The 14,277-nt window shown below is 44.5% G+C and overlaps 1 protein-coding gene across 3 annotated transcripts in view; it reads right to left on the reverse strand.

Moving 5' to 3' along the window:
* Positions 1-14,277, reverse strand: part of sez6b (seizure related 6 homolog b) — a 240,620-nt gene that overhangs the window by 26,859 nt on the left and 199,484 nt on the right. For all 3 annotated transcript variants that reach the window (XM_085244805.1, XM_085244804.1, XM_085244803.1), the window contains one exon: positions 11,984-12,152. In XM_085244805.1, coding sequence (XP_085100931.1) covers positions 11,984-12,152 — 169 coding nt within the window. The remainder of the gene's footprint in view (positions 1-11,983; positions 12,153-14,277) is intronic.

Below are 14,277 nucleotides of genomic sequence, written 5' to 3' on the forward strand. Positions count from 1 at the left end.
TCAGCGACTGGCTGAAGTGTAGAACTCACAGACGTCACTGGACTGCAGGAGAAAGTTTGAGTCCCTGGAACTAGCAGAAAGCCCCAGTAGAATCAAGCCCTGAACCTTCTTGTTAAGTGGCAGCAGTGTTAATCACTAAATAACAGTGTCACCAGTGTTGGGGAGTAACGGAATACATGTACCGGTGTTACGTGTTTAAAATACAAAATATGAGTAACTGTATTCCGTTACAGTTACCATTTAAAAAGGTGGTATTCAGAATACAGTTACTTTGTTGAAATAAAGGGATTACACGATGGTCTTTTCCTGTTTCATATGTTAGGCTGTCCCCTCTCTATTTTTGGTAATTCCACGCTGGTGGAAACCCAAGCAAAACACGCATTAAGAGGCTCTAATGTCTGGGTCTCAATCTCGCGGCCCATATCACCTCTACTTGCAGCCCGCAAAACGACGTGAAGAAATATTTTTTAAAATTATTCAAATTTTTTTTAAATATGAAGGCAATAAGCAGAGTATTACAGGCATAGCCCTAAAGAATGTAGCCTCATGGGCAGTGTAGCCCAGTTGTAAGTAAGCTATTAAGACTCGACTGTACACTGTGTTCCTGTTTTCCTCTGAAACAATAAGCTCCGTTGGAGCAGCCTTTCAACGCCTCTCTCTGTCTCTCACTAGCAAAGTTGACCCAGACAACAAAGTAAAGCCAGTTTTTGGCTACGAGCCCGACACGGAACCCGCCAGAGGTCCCTTTACTACGGGTTCGGAGCTGCGGACCTGTTTTATATACGCGCGGAATAGTTTTCTATACGAGATCGCTGCAAAAAGTGCAGCCTTACCTAATGTCCACCCTACTGTTACTCATTTTATATTAAGATTTAAAAATCTAGTTGGTGTTGGTATGATGAGTGACCTTCAGTAATAGCAACAAATCACACAGCAATAGTACATTCATGTAGTTGTAAAAAGCATGATAATGTATTAAGTCATCCAAAGTATTCAGAATACGTTACTCTCATTGAGTAACGTAACGGAATATAATAATGGATTGGATTTATATAGCGCTTTCCAAGGCACCCAAAGCGCTTTACAATGCCACTATTCATTCACTCTCGCATTCACACACTGGTGGAGGCAAGCTACGGTTGTAGCCACAGCTGCCCTGAGGCAGACTGACAGAAGGGAGGCTGCCATGTCGCGCCATCGGCCCCTCTGGCCATATGCTACAAAATACAGGGTGGGCCATTTATATGGATACACTGTAATAAAATGGGAATGGTTGGTGATATTAAAGTCCTGTTTGTGGCACATTAGTATATGTGAGGGGCAAACTCCTCAAGATGGGTGGTGACCATGGTGGCCATTTAGAAGTCGGCCATCTTGGATACAACTTTTGTTTTTTCAATAGGAAGAGGGCCATGTGACACATCAAACTTATTGGTAATGTCACAAGAAAAACAATGGTGTGCTTGGTTCCAACGTAACTTTATTCTTTCATGAGTTATTTACAAGTTTCTCTTTGTTCACAGCCATTGACATGTCGAAGAGGTTAACACGTGAGGAGCGGATCGAAATTGTGTTGATATCTGGTGAACGCAGTAACCGGGTCATTGCAGCAGATTTCAATGCAAGACCCCCTACAAGACCACCCATCTCCCATGCTACAGTTAGCAAACTGCTTGCTAAGTTTCGTGAAACTGGTTCAGTGTTGGATTTGCCAAAATGTGGACGCAAGAAAACTGTCATTAATGAAGAAACATCAGTGGCTGTCCTAGCTTCATTCAGCAAGAGCCCACAGCGTAGCACTTGCCGCAGAGAGAGTGGAGAGTGGCATTAGTCGAACATCCCTTCGGCGGATATTAGCTACTCACAAATGGCACCCTTACAAACTCCAGCTACTGCAGCATCTCAGCGAGGATGACCCAGATTGGTGCACAGAATTTGCAGAATGGGCAAAACAAAAATTGGAACAGGACCCTCAGTTCACGCAGAAGATTTTGTTCAGTGATGAGGCAAACTTTTATGTGAATGGTGAAGTTAACAAACAAAACCACCGCTATTGGTCTGACACTAACCCACATTGGATGGGTCCCTCCAAGACTGTTGGAACAACAAAAGTGATGGTTTGGTGTGGTATATGGGGTACAACGATAGTGGGTCCATTCTTCATCAATGGAAACCTCAAGGCCACTGGATATTTGAAATTGCTACATGATGATGTGTTTCCCTCTTTATGCACTGAAGCTGGCACGTGCCCTGAGTTTTTTCCAGCAAGATGGTGCACCACCGCATTATGGGTGCCAGGTCCGAGCATTCCTAGATGAACAGTTTCCTGGAAAGTGGATTGGTCGTCATGGGCCAGTTGAATGGCCCCCAAGGTCTCCCGATCTGACCCCCTTAGACTTTTATCTTTGGGGTCATCTGAAGGCAATTGTCTATGGTGTGAAGATACGAGATGTGCAGCTCCTGAAACTACGGATACTGGATGCCTGTGCTGGCATTTCTCCTGCGGTGTTGCTATCAGTGTGTGAAGAGTGGGAGAAGAGGGTTGCATTGACAATCCAACACAGTGGGCTGCACATTGAACACATTTTATAAGTGGTCAGAAACTTGTAAATAACTCATGAAAGAATAAAGTTACGTTGAAACCAAGCACACCATTGTTGTTCTTGTGACATTACCAATAAGTTTGATGTGTCACATGGCCCTCTTCCTATTGGAAAAACAAGTTGTATCCAAGATGGCCGACTTCTAAATGGCCACCATGGTCATTCACCACCCATCTTGAGGAGTTTGCCCCTCACATAAACTAATGTGCCACAAACAGGACTTTAATATCACCAACCATTCCCATGTTATTACGGTGTATCCATATAAATGGCCCACCCTGTACATTTTGGGGCATGTAATCTGTAATCTGTAGTGGAATACATTTTAAAAGTAACCTTCCCAACACTGTGTGTCACCCAATCATTAATTACCATGTATGAAGGCATATACACACATAGAACACACACACAGATTTGATGTTGATGCACGTCACAGCCCTCCACCAGCAGCAATCTTGTGGTTGTCTTATTCTTCTCAGTTAAAAGAAAAAGGTTTATCAGAGCACTAAAGTGTTAAATAAAATCAATAAACTATTATAAAATATGTGTATATTTATGTTTTTTCTTAATGTTCCTGTTGGTTACTTCATAATGTAATGGGTTAGAGATGTGCCTAATAAACAAATAATATCCAGTTCAGTCTCAGGAGGAGACGCCCTTTGCGTTGTGTCAGGAAGAGCATCCAGTGTTCAAAACATGGGTAAGGGAGCAGTTGAAAATAACTTTTTATTTTTATTGTTTCTATTCACATAGACTCATATTCATACTCATATTCTCTAGATGGGTAAAAACCCTAAAAACACTGGCTATAGTTTTTCATGCCATTACCTATAAATCATGCAACATTTTGAGTATTAATGCATTCATAACAATTTTTCTTGCCTTCCAGATAACAACTGCCTGTGATTTCTTGCTATAACAAAAGTAAATCAGCAAACTCTACATTTGTAATCTGTTAAATAGAATATCAAGGGAGCATTTTGAGTACATTGATTAGCTAACGTCTAAAAACCTATAAACAAGAAAGAACGGTTAATTAAGACTGATTAATTAACTGAAGTCATTTTCTGTCAGTATATAATATCTGTGGGCTTGTGTACTGTAGTATCAATGATAAATCACCAATATTTGTCATTTTCCATTGGTTTATTGGAAAAAGTGAGTACATAGCTACATGGGATACATCATAGCAAGTTTCATGAAGTGCAGCTGAACACTATGAAATAGTGAGTAAATGGTCTTAAATGACAGATCTTAGATTTTTTTTTTGTTGAATAAACACTAGTATTTATATACTTAGGTTATATAATAACTAACTAGTTAAATAAATAATAAACTAGAGGGTTATATGATAGAGCATCTATCAATCGGCGGATCAATCAGTGGCTCCTCCAGCCCATGAGGGAAAGTATTCTTGGGCAAGATACTGAATTGCGAGTTGTCCCTCCATGTGACTGTGTGAATTGATGTTAGTTTTAAAAAGGGTGGGGGTGGGGGTGCGCTGTATGAATGTGTGTGTGATCGTGTGAATGAGACCAGTAGAACACACTTTGTTCAATCAAACTGAGTAGAAAGGTGCTATACAGTATACTGGAAGTACCAGTCTATTTCTGGCCTTTTAAAAGCCAACAAACCTTGGTGCATTAAATGAACACCTTTTGCACATTTGTCAGTTAACCTTTCCAAATCACCACTTCACCTAAATCTTTTCCTTTTGTTTCTAGAGCTGTCCAGATATCCCTTCGTATCTGTGAGGTCTCCATCTGTAGCATGAGTATAAGAGCAGCCTGGAGCCACTATTGTCTGGCAGACAGAATGGATTACTCAGCTAATTTCTCCCCCATGGTTACTCTATTCACTGGCCCTTAATTGCAGCCCCATGCTGCTAAAATGACATTCAGCTGTCACCGGTATGCGCTACACTGACATCCTGATGTTATTCTGTGGAGTCTTCAGGGACAAAGCAGAAGGTACAAAGATAAGAGGCCTCATGATTGAACATAAGTTAAGGACTGTGCTGAAGTAAAGAGGAAAGTAGTACATCAAAGTTAACAGGGTGTGAGCCATGAGACAGTTACACCAGCCAGCAAATAGCTCATATTTTCTAACAATCTGAAGTGTTTAAGGAGCTTGAAAAGAAAAGCGTCTGGACTTCTTTAAGTTGCTTGAAGACGTTTCACCTCTCATCCGAGAAGCTTCTTCAGGTCAGAAGAAGCTTCAGGTCAGAACTGAACTCTTCAGCATAAGCCCTTCAAGCTTACATGTGCTGCAGATATGATGAGGCAGAGGCGGAAAATGGGTGGGGGTGCTCTGGATAGAGGATTTTGTCATGTAATTTACCTTAATTGGACGGCCAAACATATTAAAACCCAACTATAACACTTCTCACCATTGCCAATATTAACATAACTAAAAAGGGTATGCACAACAGTCCTCCAGACATGGGCATGTGTGGTACCAGGGAGGATTGAACGATCTTAATGTCGTACGACCAAATACATGTTTGGGGTAACTACCCAGTATTGGTTGAGTACACATGCTTCTTTCTGAACTTCTAAAAGTTTGATTTAAGGGGGCAGGATGTTTGTTTAAGAGGATGTTTTTACGATACCAGTTTACTAGCTACTACCCTGTCGTTGCTGGTGCGTTGCAGGCATTTTTCAAGTCACCCCATGCACAATACATGTACATCCCAACTGTAACCTGAGTCTCACATTTGAACAGATTAGTAATTACAATTACTAATCCTCCTTGAATCGCTACCTTATCGTGGTGGAGGGGTTTGTGTGTCACAGGGATCCCAGGGGCTATGTTGTCTGGGGGCTTTTGCCCCCTGGTAGGGTCTCCCATGGCAAATTGGCCCTGGGTGAGGGACCAGACAAAGAGCGATTCATAAGACCCTTATGAAAAGGACACCGAGGGAACAGTTTACCCTGCCCGGGATAGGGTTACCGGGGCCTCGCCCTGGAGCCAGGCCCGAGGAGGGTGCCCGAGGGCGAGCGTCTGGTGGCCGGGCCTTAGTCCATGGGGCCCGGCCGGGCACAGCCCGAAGAGGAGACATGGGCCCATCCTCCCGCAGGCCCACCACCCGCAGGAGGCGCCATAGGGGTCGGGTGCATTGTGTGCCGGGTGGCGGCCAGGAGCGGAGGCCCTGGCGGACTGACCCCCGGCTGCCAAGACTGGCAATAGGGACATGGAATGTCACCTCTCTGGTGGGGAAGGAGCCTGAGTTAGTGCGTGAGGTTGAGAGGTACCGGCTAGATATAGTCGGGCTCACCTCTACACATGGCTTGGGCTCTGGAACCAGTCTCCTGGAGAGGGGCTGGACTCTGTCTCAGTCTGGAGTTGCCCTTGGTGAGAGGCGGCGGGCTGGGGTGGGTATCCTAATATCCCCTCGGCTTGCTGCCGGTACGTTGGGGTTTTTCCCGGTGGACGAGAGGGTTTGTTCCCTGCGCCTTAGGGTCGGGGAACGGGTCCTGACTGTCATCTGGCAGTTCAGAGTACCCAGCCTTCTTAGAGTCCCTGGGGGGGGGTGCTGGAGGGTGCTCCACCTGGAGACTCTGTTGTCCTGCTGGGAGACTTCAATGCTCACGTGGGTAACGACAGCGAGACCTGGAGGGGCGTGATTGGGAGGAACGGCCTCCCTGATCTGAACCCGAGCGGTGCTCTGTTATTGGACTTCTGTGCTAATCACAGTTTGGCCATAACGAACACCCTGTTCGAACATAAGAGTGTCCATAAGTGCACGTAGCACCAGGACGCTCTAGGCCGTAGGTCGATGATCGATTTTGTAATCGTATCAGCAGACCTGCGACCATATGTTCTGGACACTCGGGTAAAGAGAGGGGCTGAGCTGTCAACTGATCACTAGGGTTGCAAAATTCCCGGAATTTTCAAAGATGGAATCTTTCCATGGGAATTAACGGGAATTTATGGGAATTAACGGGAATTAACGGGAATTTATGGGAATAAAGTGGGAATTTTCAAAATTGAAGGTTGGCTCTTCTTAGGGAACTTAAATATAGTTGAGGAAAGTATATTTTAGCATAATATTGACAAAAACAAACAAATGCAATTCAAATACACTTGAATATCCATGCCATTCCTTAATCACATGTACAGAGCACAAGCTTGCTGCATGGCTATTGAGACCACCTACTGGCACTGTGCATGCCTCCATCACATGTACACATGGACCACACTTTTGAGCCTGAAGGACAAAGAGTATTAAAGGCACACATTTGAGCCTGTGGACTTAACAAGTGAGGTAAGTTTTGATGATATTATGGGAAAATATATTCATTAAATGTTTAAATTGTGAATATCACATAAAATGTATTAATCTGGTAGATAGCAATCTGATAAGATGCTAATAAAATGCTAGCATCTAATAAGATGCTAAATAAAATGCTAGCATCTGTTAGATGCTAAATAAAATGCTAGCATCTGTTAGATGCTAAATAAAATGCCAGCATCTGTTAGATGCTAAATAAAATGCTAGCATCTGTTAGATGCTAAATAAGCCATAGCTAGTATAACATAAAGAAGATGCTAGCTTCCTCATTTGGTTGTTTTGTTTTGAAGATCATTCCAGTTGTTTAGCTAGCCTTACTATTTATATCTGTTTATTATCATATTGCAATTGTATTATTACGATCTCTTGCATTGCATTAGCATTTTTACAAGCTCTTGTTTTATTTTACAGAAAAATGCCACGTGCGCTATCTGATGTGTGGAGACATTTTACACCAGCTAATGTACAAGGGAAATCTGTATATATGTGTAAGTATTGTGATAAGACGTACGTGAAGAATGCCACAAAAATGCAGCAGCACATTGCAAAGTGCAAAAAAATTCCTCAAGGCCCAACACATGCAGCAGCCAGGAGTTCCACTCAAGGGGAAAATGAATCTGTTTCAGCTGTATCAGAGTCAGATACCCACTCATCAGCTCCTGGTCCCTCTGCCATCAGAGGATTCTTTGATTTTATGGATGACACTAGCCAGAAAAACGCAGATGAGTGTTTCGCTCGTGCAATCTATGCAGCTGGCTCACCCCTGATGCTGACATCCAATGTGTACTGGAAGAGATTTTTGAATGTTCGCCGACCAGCATACATTCCCCCAACCAGACATGCATTGTCTACTCATCTACTGGATGAAGAGTTCAGTCGAGTTCAAGCAAAGGTGAAACAGACCATTGACCAAGGTGACTGTATTTCAGTCATCACTGATGGATGGTCCAATATCAGGGGACAAGGAATTATTAACTACATAATCACCACTCCTCAGCCTGTGTTCTACTAGAGTGTAGACACAAAGGAAAACAGACACACAGGCCAATACATTGCAGATGAGCTAAAAGTGATCATCAATGACCTTGGACCAGATAAGGTTTTTGCACTGGTCACTGACAATGCAGCCAACATGAAGGTTGCCTGGGCACATGTGGAGGAGACCTACCCTCATATAACTACTATTGGCTGTGCAGCCCATACACTAAACCTTCTCCTAAAAGACATAATGGCACTAAAAACAATGGACACTCTGAATAAGAGAGTGAAGCAAGTTCTGAAATATGTTAAAGGCAAACAAGTAACTTCCGCTACATTTCTGTCAAAGCAAAAGTTAAAGAACAAGAGTACTACACTGAAGCTTCCCAGCATAACGCGATGGGGTGGTGGTGTTATCATGTTTGACAGCCTTCTGAAGGGAAAGGAGTCTCTGCAAGAGATGGCCATATCCCAGTCTGTAGGCATCGACAGTGACATCAAGAAGGTCATCTTGGATGATGTGTTCTGGGTATCTAGAGTATCTAGCAGTCAGAAAATCCTCAAACCTATTGCAGCAGCAATAGCGAAGATAGAGGGGGATGGTGCCATCTTGTCAGATGTCCAGTGCCTTTTTGCAGAACTCAAAGAAGAAATCCAGACAATTCTGCCCACTTCCCTACTACTGAAAGCAGAGGAAACGGCTGTGGTCAAGTCATTGGAACAGCGGAGGGAGTTCTGCATGAAGCCAGTGCATGCAGCAGCATACATGCTGGACCCCAAATATGACAAGGGCATACTTTCTGGGGAAGAGATCAACGGTGCCTATGCGGTCATTACAGCCATGTCTGACCACCTGGGTCTCGATAAAGGCAAAGTTCTAGGCAGTTTGGCAAAGTATCGAACAAAGCAAGGCCTTTGGAAAGGGGATGGAATATGGCAGTCATGCCAGCACATATCTGCAGCCACCTGGTGGAAGGGACTATGTGAATCTGAGGCCCTTGCACCTGTAGCCTCCATTCTCCTCCAAATCCCACCATCATCAGCTGCCTCCGAGCACAACTGGTCACTGTTTGGGAACACCCACACAAAGGTTCGCAACAGGCTCACAAATGTGAGAGTGGAAAAGCTGGTCGGCATCCGGGCAAACCTACGGCTCTTTGAGCCTGACACAGAGCCATCCTCAACAAGGCTGGAAAGTGACACTGAAGAGGAAGACTCAGAGTTGGATGCTGAGGAAGTGGACATGTTGTTGGATGATGATGAGGTCCAGGAAGAGTCTATTGACTGAGCAAAAATGAGAAAAGAGGATTGCTTGAAGGAAGATTTGCATGTTTAATGGGACGTTTTGGAGGATAAGTGGCATTTTTCATTTCACCTTTTGAATGGGACTTTGTGGAGATTTTTGGACAGGGGGCATTTTTGAATGAGCGGGGTTAGGGGATGGTAATATTGAACTCAACATTTCTGTTTTTATTCATCCATGAAACAAGTTATTGAAACGTGTTCTATTCTACTGTACTTACAAATAAATCTGTTTAAATATCTGTTGAAAACATTTTGCATGGAGGTTTTCTTATGATTTCTGTTTATATTTATGCTTGGAAATAATATATTCCCAATTAGTTCTCCTAAATTCCCATTAATTTCCATAATTCCCATTATTTCCATGGACAGTTTCCAATATGGAATATTTCCAAAATTCCCAAGCTTAACTTACCATGGAAATTTACCGGAAACTTTTCGGAAATTTACCGGAAATTTTCCGCCCCTTTGCAACCCTACTGATCACCACCTGGTGGTGAGTTGGATCAGGTGGCGGGGGAAGACGCTGGACAGACCTGGTACACCTAAACGCGTAGTGAGGGTGTGCTGGGAACGTCTAGCAGAGGCCCCAGTCCGCGAGATCTTCAACGCACACCTCCGGCAGAGCTTCAACAGCATTCCGAGGGAGACTGGGGACATTGAGTCCGAATGGACCATGTTCAGCGTCTCCATTGCCGAAGCTGCTGCATTGAGCTGCGGCCGCAAGGTGGTTGGTGCCTGCCGTGGTGGTAATCCCCGAACCAAATGGACACCAGAGGTGAAGGAAGCCACTAGGCTGAAGAAGGAGTCCTATCGGGCTTGGTTAGCCTGTGGGACTCCGGAGGCAGCCGACAGGTATCGACAGGCCAAGCGGAATGCGGCTCGGGCAGTGGCTGAAGCAAAAACTCGGGTGTGGGAGGAGTTCGGAGAGGCCATGGAAAAAGACTTTCGGACTGCCTCGAAGAGATTCTGGCAAACCGTCAGACGTCTCAGGAGGGGAAAGCGGTGCTCTACCTGCACTGTGTATAGTGCTGGCGGAGTGCTGCTGACGTCGACTGAGAAAATTGTCAGGCGGTGGAAGGAATACTTCGAGGACCTCCTTAATCCCACTGACACGTCTTCCGAGGAGGAAGCAGAGTCTGGGGATGAGGGGAATGACCCGCCAATTTCCGGGGGCGGGGTCACTGAGACAGTTAAACAACTCCTTGGTGGCAGAGCCCCTGGTGTTGATGAGGTCCGCCCTGAGTTCCTGAAGGCTCTGGACGTTGTAGGGCTGTCCTGGTTGACACGCCTCTGCAATGTTGCGTGGAGATTAGGGGCAGTACCTGTGGACTGGCAGACCGGGGTGGTGGTCCCCATCTTTAAGAAAGGGGACCGGAGGGTGTGTTCCAACTACAGGGGGATCACACTCCTCAGCCTCCCTGGGAAAGTCTATGCCAGGGTGCTGGAAAGGAGAGTTCGTCCGTTAGTCGAACCTCGGATACAGGAGGAACAATGCGGTTTTCGTCCTGGTCGCGGAACACTGGACCAGCTCTTTATCCTCTCCAGGATACTTGAGGGTGCATGGGAGTTTGCCCAACCAGTCTACATGTGTTTTGTGGACTTGGAGAAGGCATTCGACCGTGTCCCTCGGGGTGTCCTGTGGGAGGTGTTGCGGGAATATGGGGTGTCTGGCCCATTGCTACGGGCCATTCGATCCCTATACAACCGTTGCAAGAGCTTGGTTCGCATTGCCGGCAATAAGTCGGACTCGTTCCCGGTGGGTGATGGGCTCCGCCAGGGCTGCCCTTTGTCTCCGGTTCTGTTCATAATTTTTATGGACAGGATTTCTAGGCGCAGCCAAGTGGCGGAGGGCTTTCGCTTTGGTGGCCTCAGAATCTCATCTCTGATTTTTGCAGATGATGTGGTTCTGTTGGCTTCATCGGGTGAGGGCCTCCAGCTCGCACTGGAACGGTTCGCAGCCGAGTGTGAAGCAGCGGGAATGAGGATCAGCACCTCCAAATCTGAGGCCATGGTTCTCAGCCGGAAAAGGGTGGAGTGCCCACTCCGGGTCGGGGATGAGTTCCTGCCCCAAGTGGAGGAGATCAAGTATCTCGGGGTCTTGTTCGCGAGTGATGGGAGAAGGGAGCCGGAGATCGACAGACGGATTGGGGCTGCAGCTGCAGTAATGCGGACGCTGCACCGGTCCGTCGTGGTGAAGAGGGAGCTGAGTGTAAAAGCGAAGCTCTCAATTTACCGGTCGATCTACGTCCCTACCCTCACCTATGGCCACGAGCTGTGGTTAGTGACCGAAAGAACGAGATCGCGGATACAAGCGGCAGAAATGAGCTTCCTCCGAAGGGTGGCTGGCCTCTCCCTTAGAGATAGGGTGAGAAGTTCGGCCATCCGGGAGGGGCTCAGAGTAGAGCAGCTGCTGCTCCACATCGAAAGGAGCCAGCTGAGGTGGTTCGGGCATCTGACAAGGATGCCCCCTGGGCGCCTCCTGGGTGAGGTGTTCCAGGCATGTCCCACCGGGAGGAGGCCCGGGGCAGACCCAGGACACGCTGGAGAGATTATATCTCTCGGCTGGCCTGGGAACGCCTTGGTATTCCCCCGGATAAGCTGGAGGAGGTGGCTGGGGAGAGGGAGGTCTGGGCCTCTTTGCTTAGGCTGCTTTGTTGCATTAGGTGATACTCATTCTAAGACTGTGTAAGACTGGAAACTTGAAAATTGTGCACATAGGAGCTTTAGAGTAATTGTTTTTGAAATGATCAATTTGTTAAAGGAAAGAGTTTTCAGTTTACAACAATCTCAAATCATAGCTTACCGATCATCATCCTCAGCCAGTGCTACCTTCTCAAAGTGGATGTGGAGCCTCTGGCCCTCAGGGGCCTCCAGCAGCCAGTGGCAGGTTAGGTTGTTGCTGTAGTTGCTCGGAAAACCAGGAGAGACAATCCGACCAACTGTGATGTTCCTCACCAAACCTCCACAGGCAGCTGAAAAACAAGAAGGAATGGAAGTGAACATCAAATTAAACTGTGGTGGATTTCACATTATGTAGTGAATCTCAGTCAAATTTACTCGTACTGACATCATCTCATTCTCTATTACCCTAACTTAATAACCAAACTCAAACTGGTGACCATGAAAAAAAAAACAAGAACCAGCCTAATAAGACTGCTTTTAGTATTTGAAAGCATTCAGACATTTGCCAACATCAAAATTTATTATAGCAAAAATTATTTATATTTCCCTTAATTTTAACATTATAAATTGTAAACTTGTAAAGCATAAATTTGATCCATCCACTGCATAATTTGATTATCATCATTAGTATCACACCACTGCTGCTCTGCTGTCAAGTGCTGTTACAATAATTTTAGTAAGTCAACACTTCCTGATACTGTTAGTTGTTATCAAGTAGCTAGTGTAGTACTGTTTGTACTATATTATGAAATTTCCGTTGCAGAAAAATAATGTGAATGTCTGGATGAAATAAAGCCTTTTGGGTTGTGCTAACAGCAGCCAAAGAAGAAACAATGCAAACTGGAGGTGACTACATAAAGAATACAACTGTCTAAATACACTTGTACATTTTACAATGCACAAGAAATGTAAGAAATGTGAATAGCATCAATTATTATTATGTAAAATAATTCTGTAGGAAAACCATTTAATTGCTGTCTGTCTGAGTAATTCACACTGTCAGTAGTTTTCAATTAAAACTACCTTCTACCAAGAAATGAACCTATCAACAGTAGATACACGACTTGATACAACTGCATGTAGGTGAGAAAATAGCTTTTGTTAATATTCAACCTGTAATCAAGAATTTAGATCGTCAAGCTGTTCCTAAGACCGTGCTGTTCTGTCCTTCCTGAAATCTGCTGGCAAGACTCGCCCAGTTTGGAGGTCACAGGCCTGAGTGTTCTGATTACCATGGAGACCACTGATGCCTTTACCTTCCACATCTTTTCCAGTTACCTCTCAGCCCTTCTCAAGCTTCATGTGTCCTTTCTTCCTGATGTTGCTATCAGTTACTATTTCCACATCTATCACCAGAGATGGGCAGTAACGCGTTACTGATTACTTTTTTCAAGTAACGAGTAAAGTAAGGGATTACTATTGCAAAAACGGTAATTAGATTACCGTTACTTTCCCGTAGGAACGCTGCGTTACTGCTACTAAAACCGTGATTTTTTGCGAGAATGTCTCATGACAGTGACGTAAGCAAGTGCGCTGTTAGTGACAACAGCTGTGTGCAGATCAACAATGGATCACATATCGAATGTGGGAGAGAGTACGAACGTGCAGCGTTTAAAGCGTGGAAGTACTGACCTTACTTTGAGTTTGATTCCATAAAAAGTGACAAAAACATTAGCGTCCATCGTGCGTGGGAAGAAAACTTCTTTTTACAGTGACAAAACCTAAACTTCCAAGCAAGCACCAAGTGCGCAAGGACATAATGGGAAACTCACAGAGAAACTCGCGGATTCTTCCACTGACCGCGGCACACCTGCACCAGCGTAAACCTCCGCCTACCCCACTCCTGCTTTACAGGTGAAAATAGACCGCTAGTCTTTGACTTTATTTATTTTCTGCTGTGTTTTACTTGCATCTATTTGAAAGACTGAGTGTAAACACAAAAAATATTTTATTTTATGTGCTGGAATGTGCAGAAAATAGATTTAAATGTTAAACTAATTTATTCAAGTCAGAGACTGTTGCATATAATTAAATTTTTGCTTGATGCATAAAGTTAAAAGATCAAAACTGATAAAACAAGTTTAAAAAAAGAGACTTTTCCATTTGATTACATTTTGTATGATGGATTATGCAGAAAAAGTAGAATTGGGCTGAAAGATCTATGGCTTTATCACCTATTCAGGTTGTAAATCGTGTTTTTAAAAAGTAACTAAGTAACTAAGTAATTAATTACTTTTGAAAATAAGTAATCACTAAAGTAACGGGATTACTTTTTTGGGGAAGTAATCAGTAATTAGTTACTGATTACTTTTTTTAAGTAACTTGATCAACACTTTCTATCACAACCTCTTCTTCTGCTTGTCCACCACTCGGTGTATCCCATTTTGACCCTGGAACTTCCAGGCCATAGATGGC

This window comes from Mchenga conophoros, linkage group LG14 (genome assembly GCF_057382185.1).
Source record: "Mchenga conophoros isolate Kocher_MC1m ecotype Shallow Benthic linkage group LG14, M_conophoros_male_GT1.1, whole genome shotgun sequence".
NCBI classification, from domain to species: domain Eukaryota; kingdom Metazoa; phylum Chordata; class Actinopteri; order Cichliformes; family Cichlidae; genus Mchenga; species Mchenga conophoros.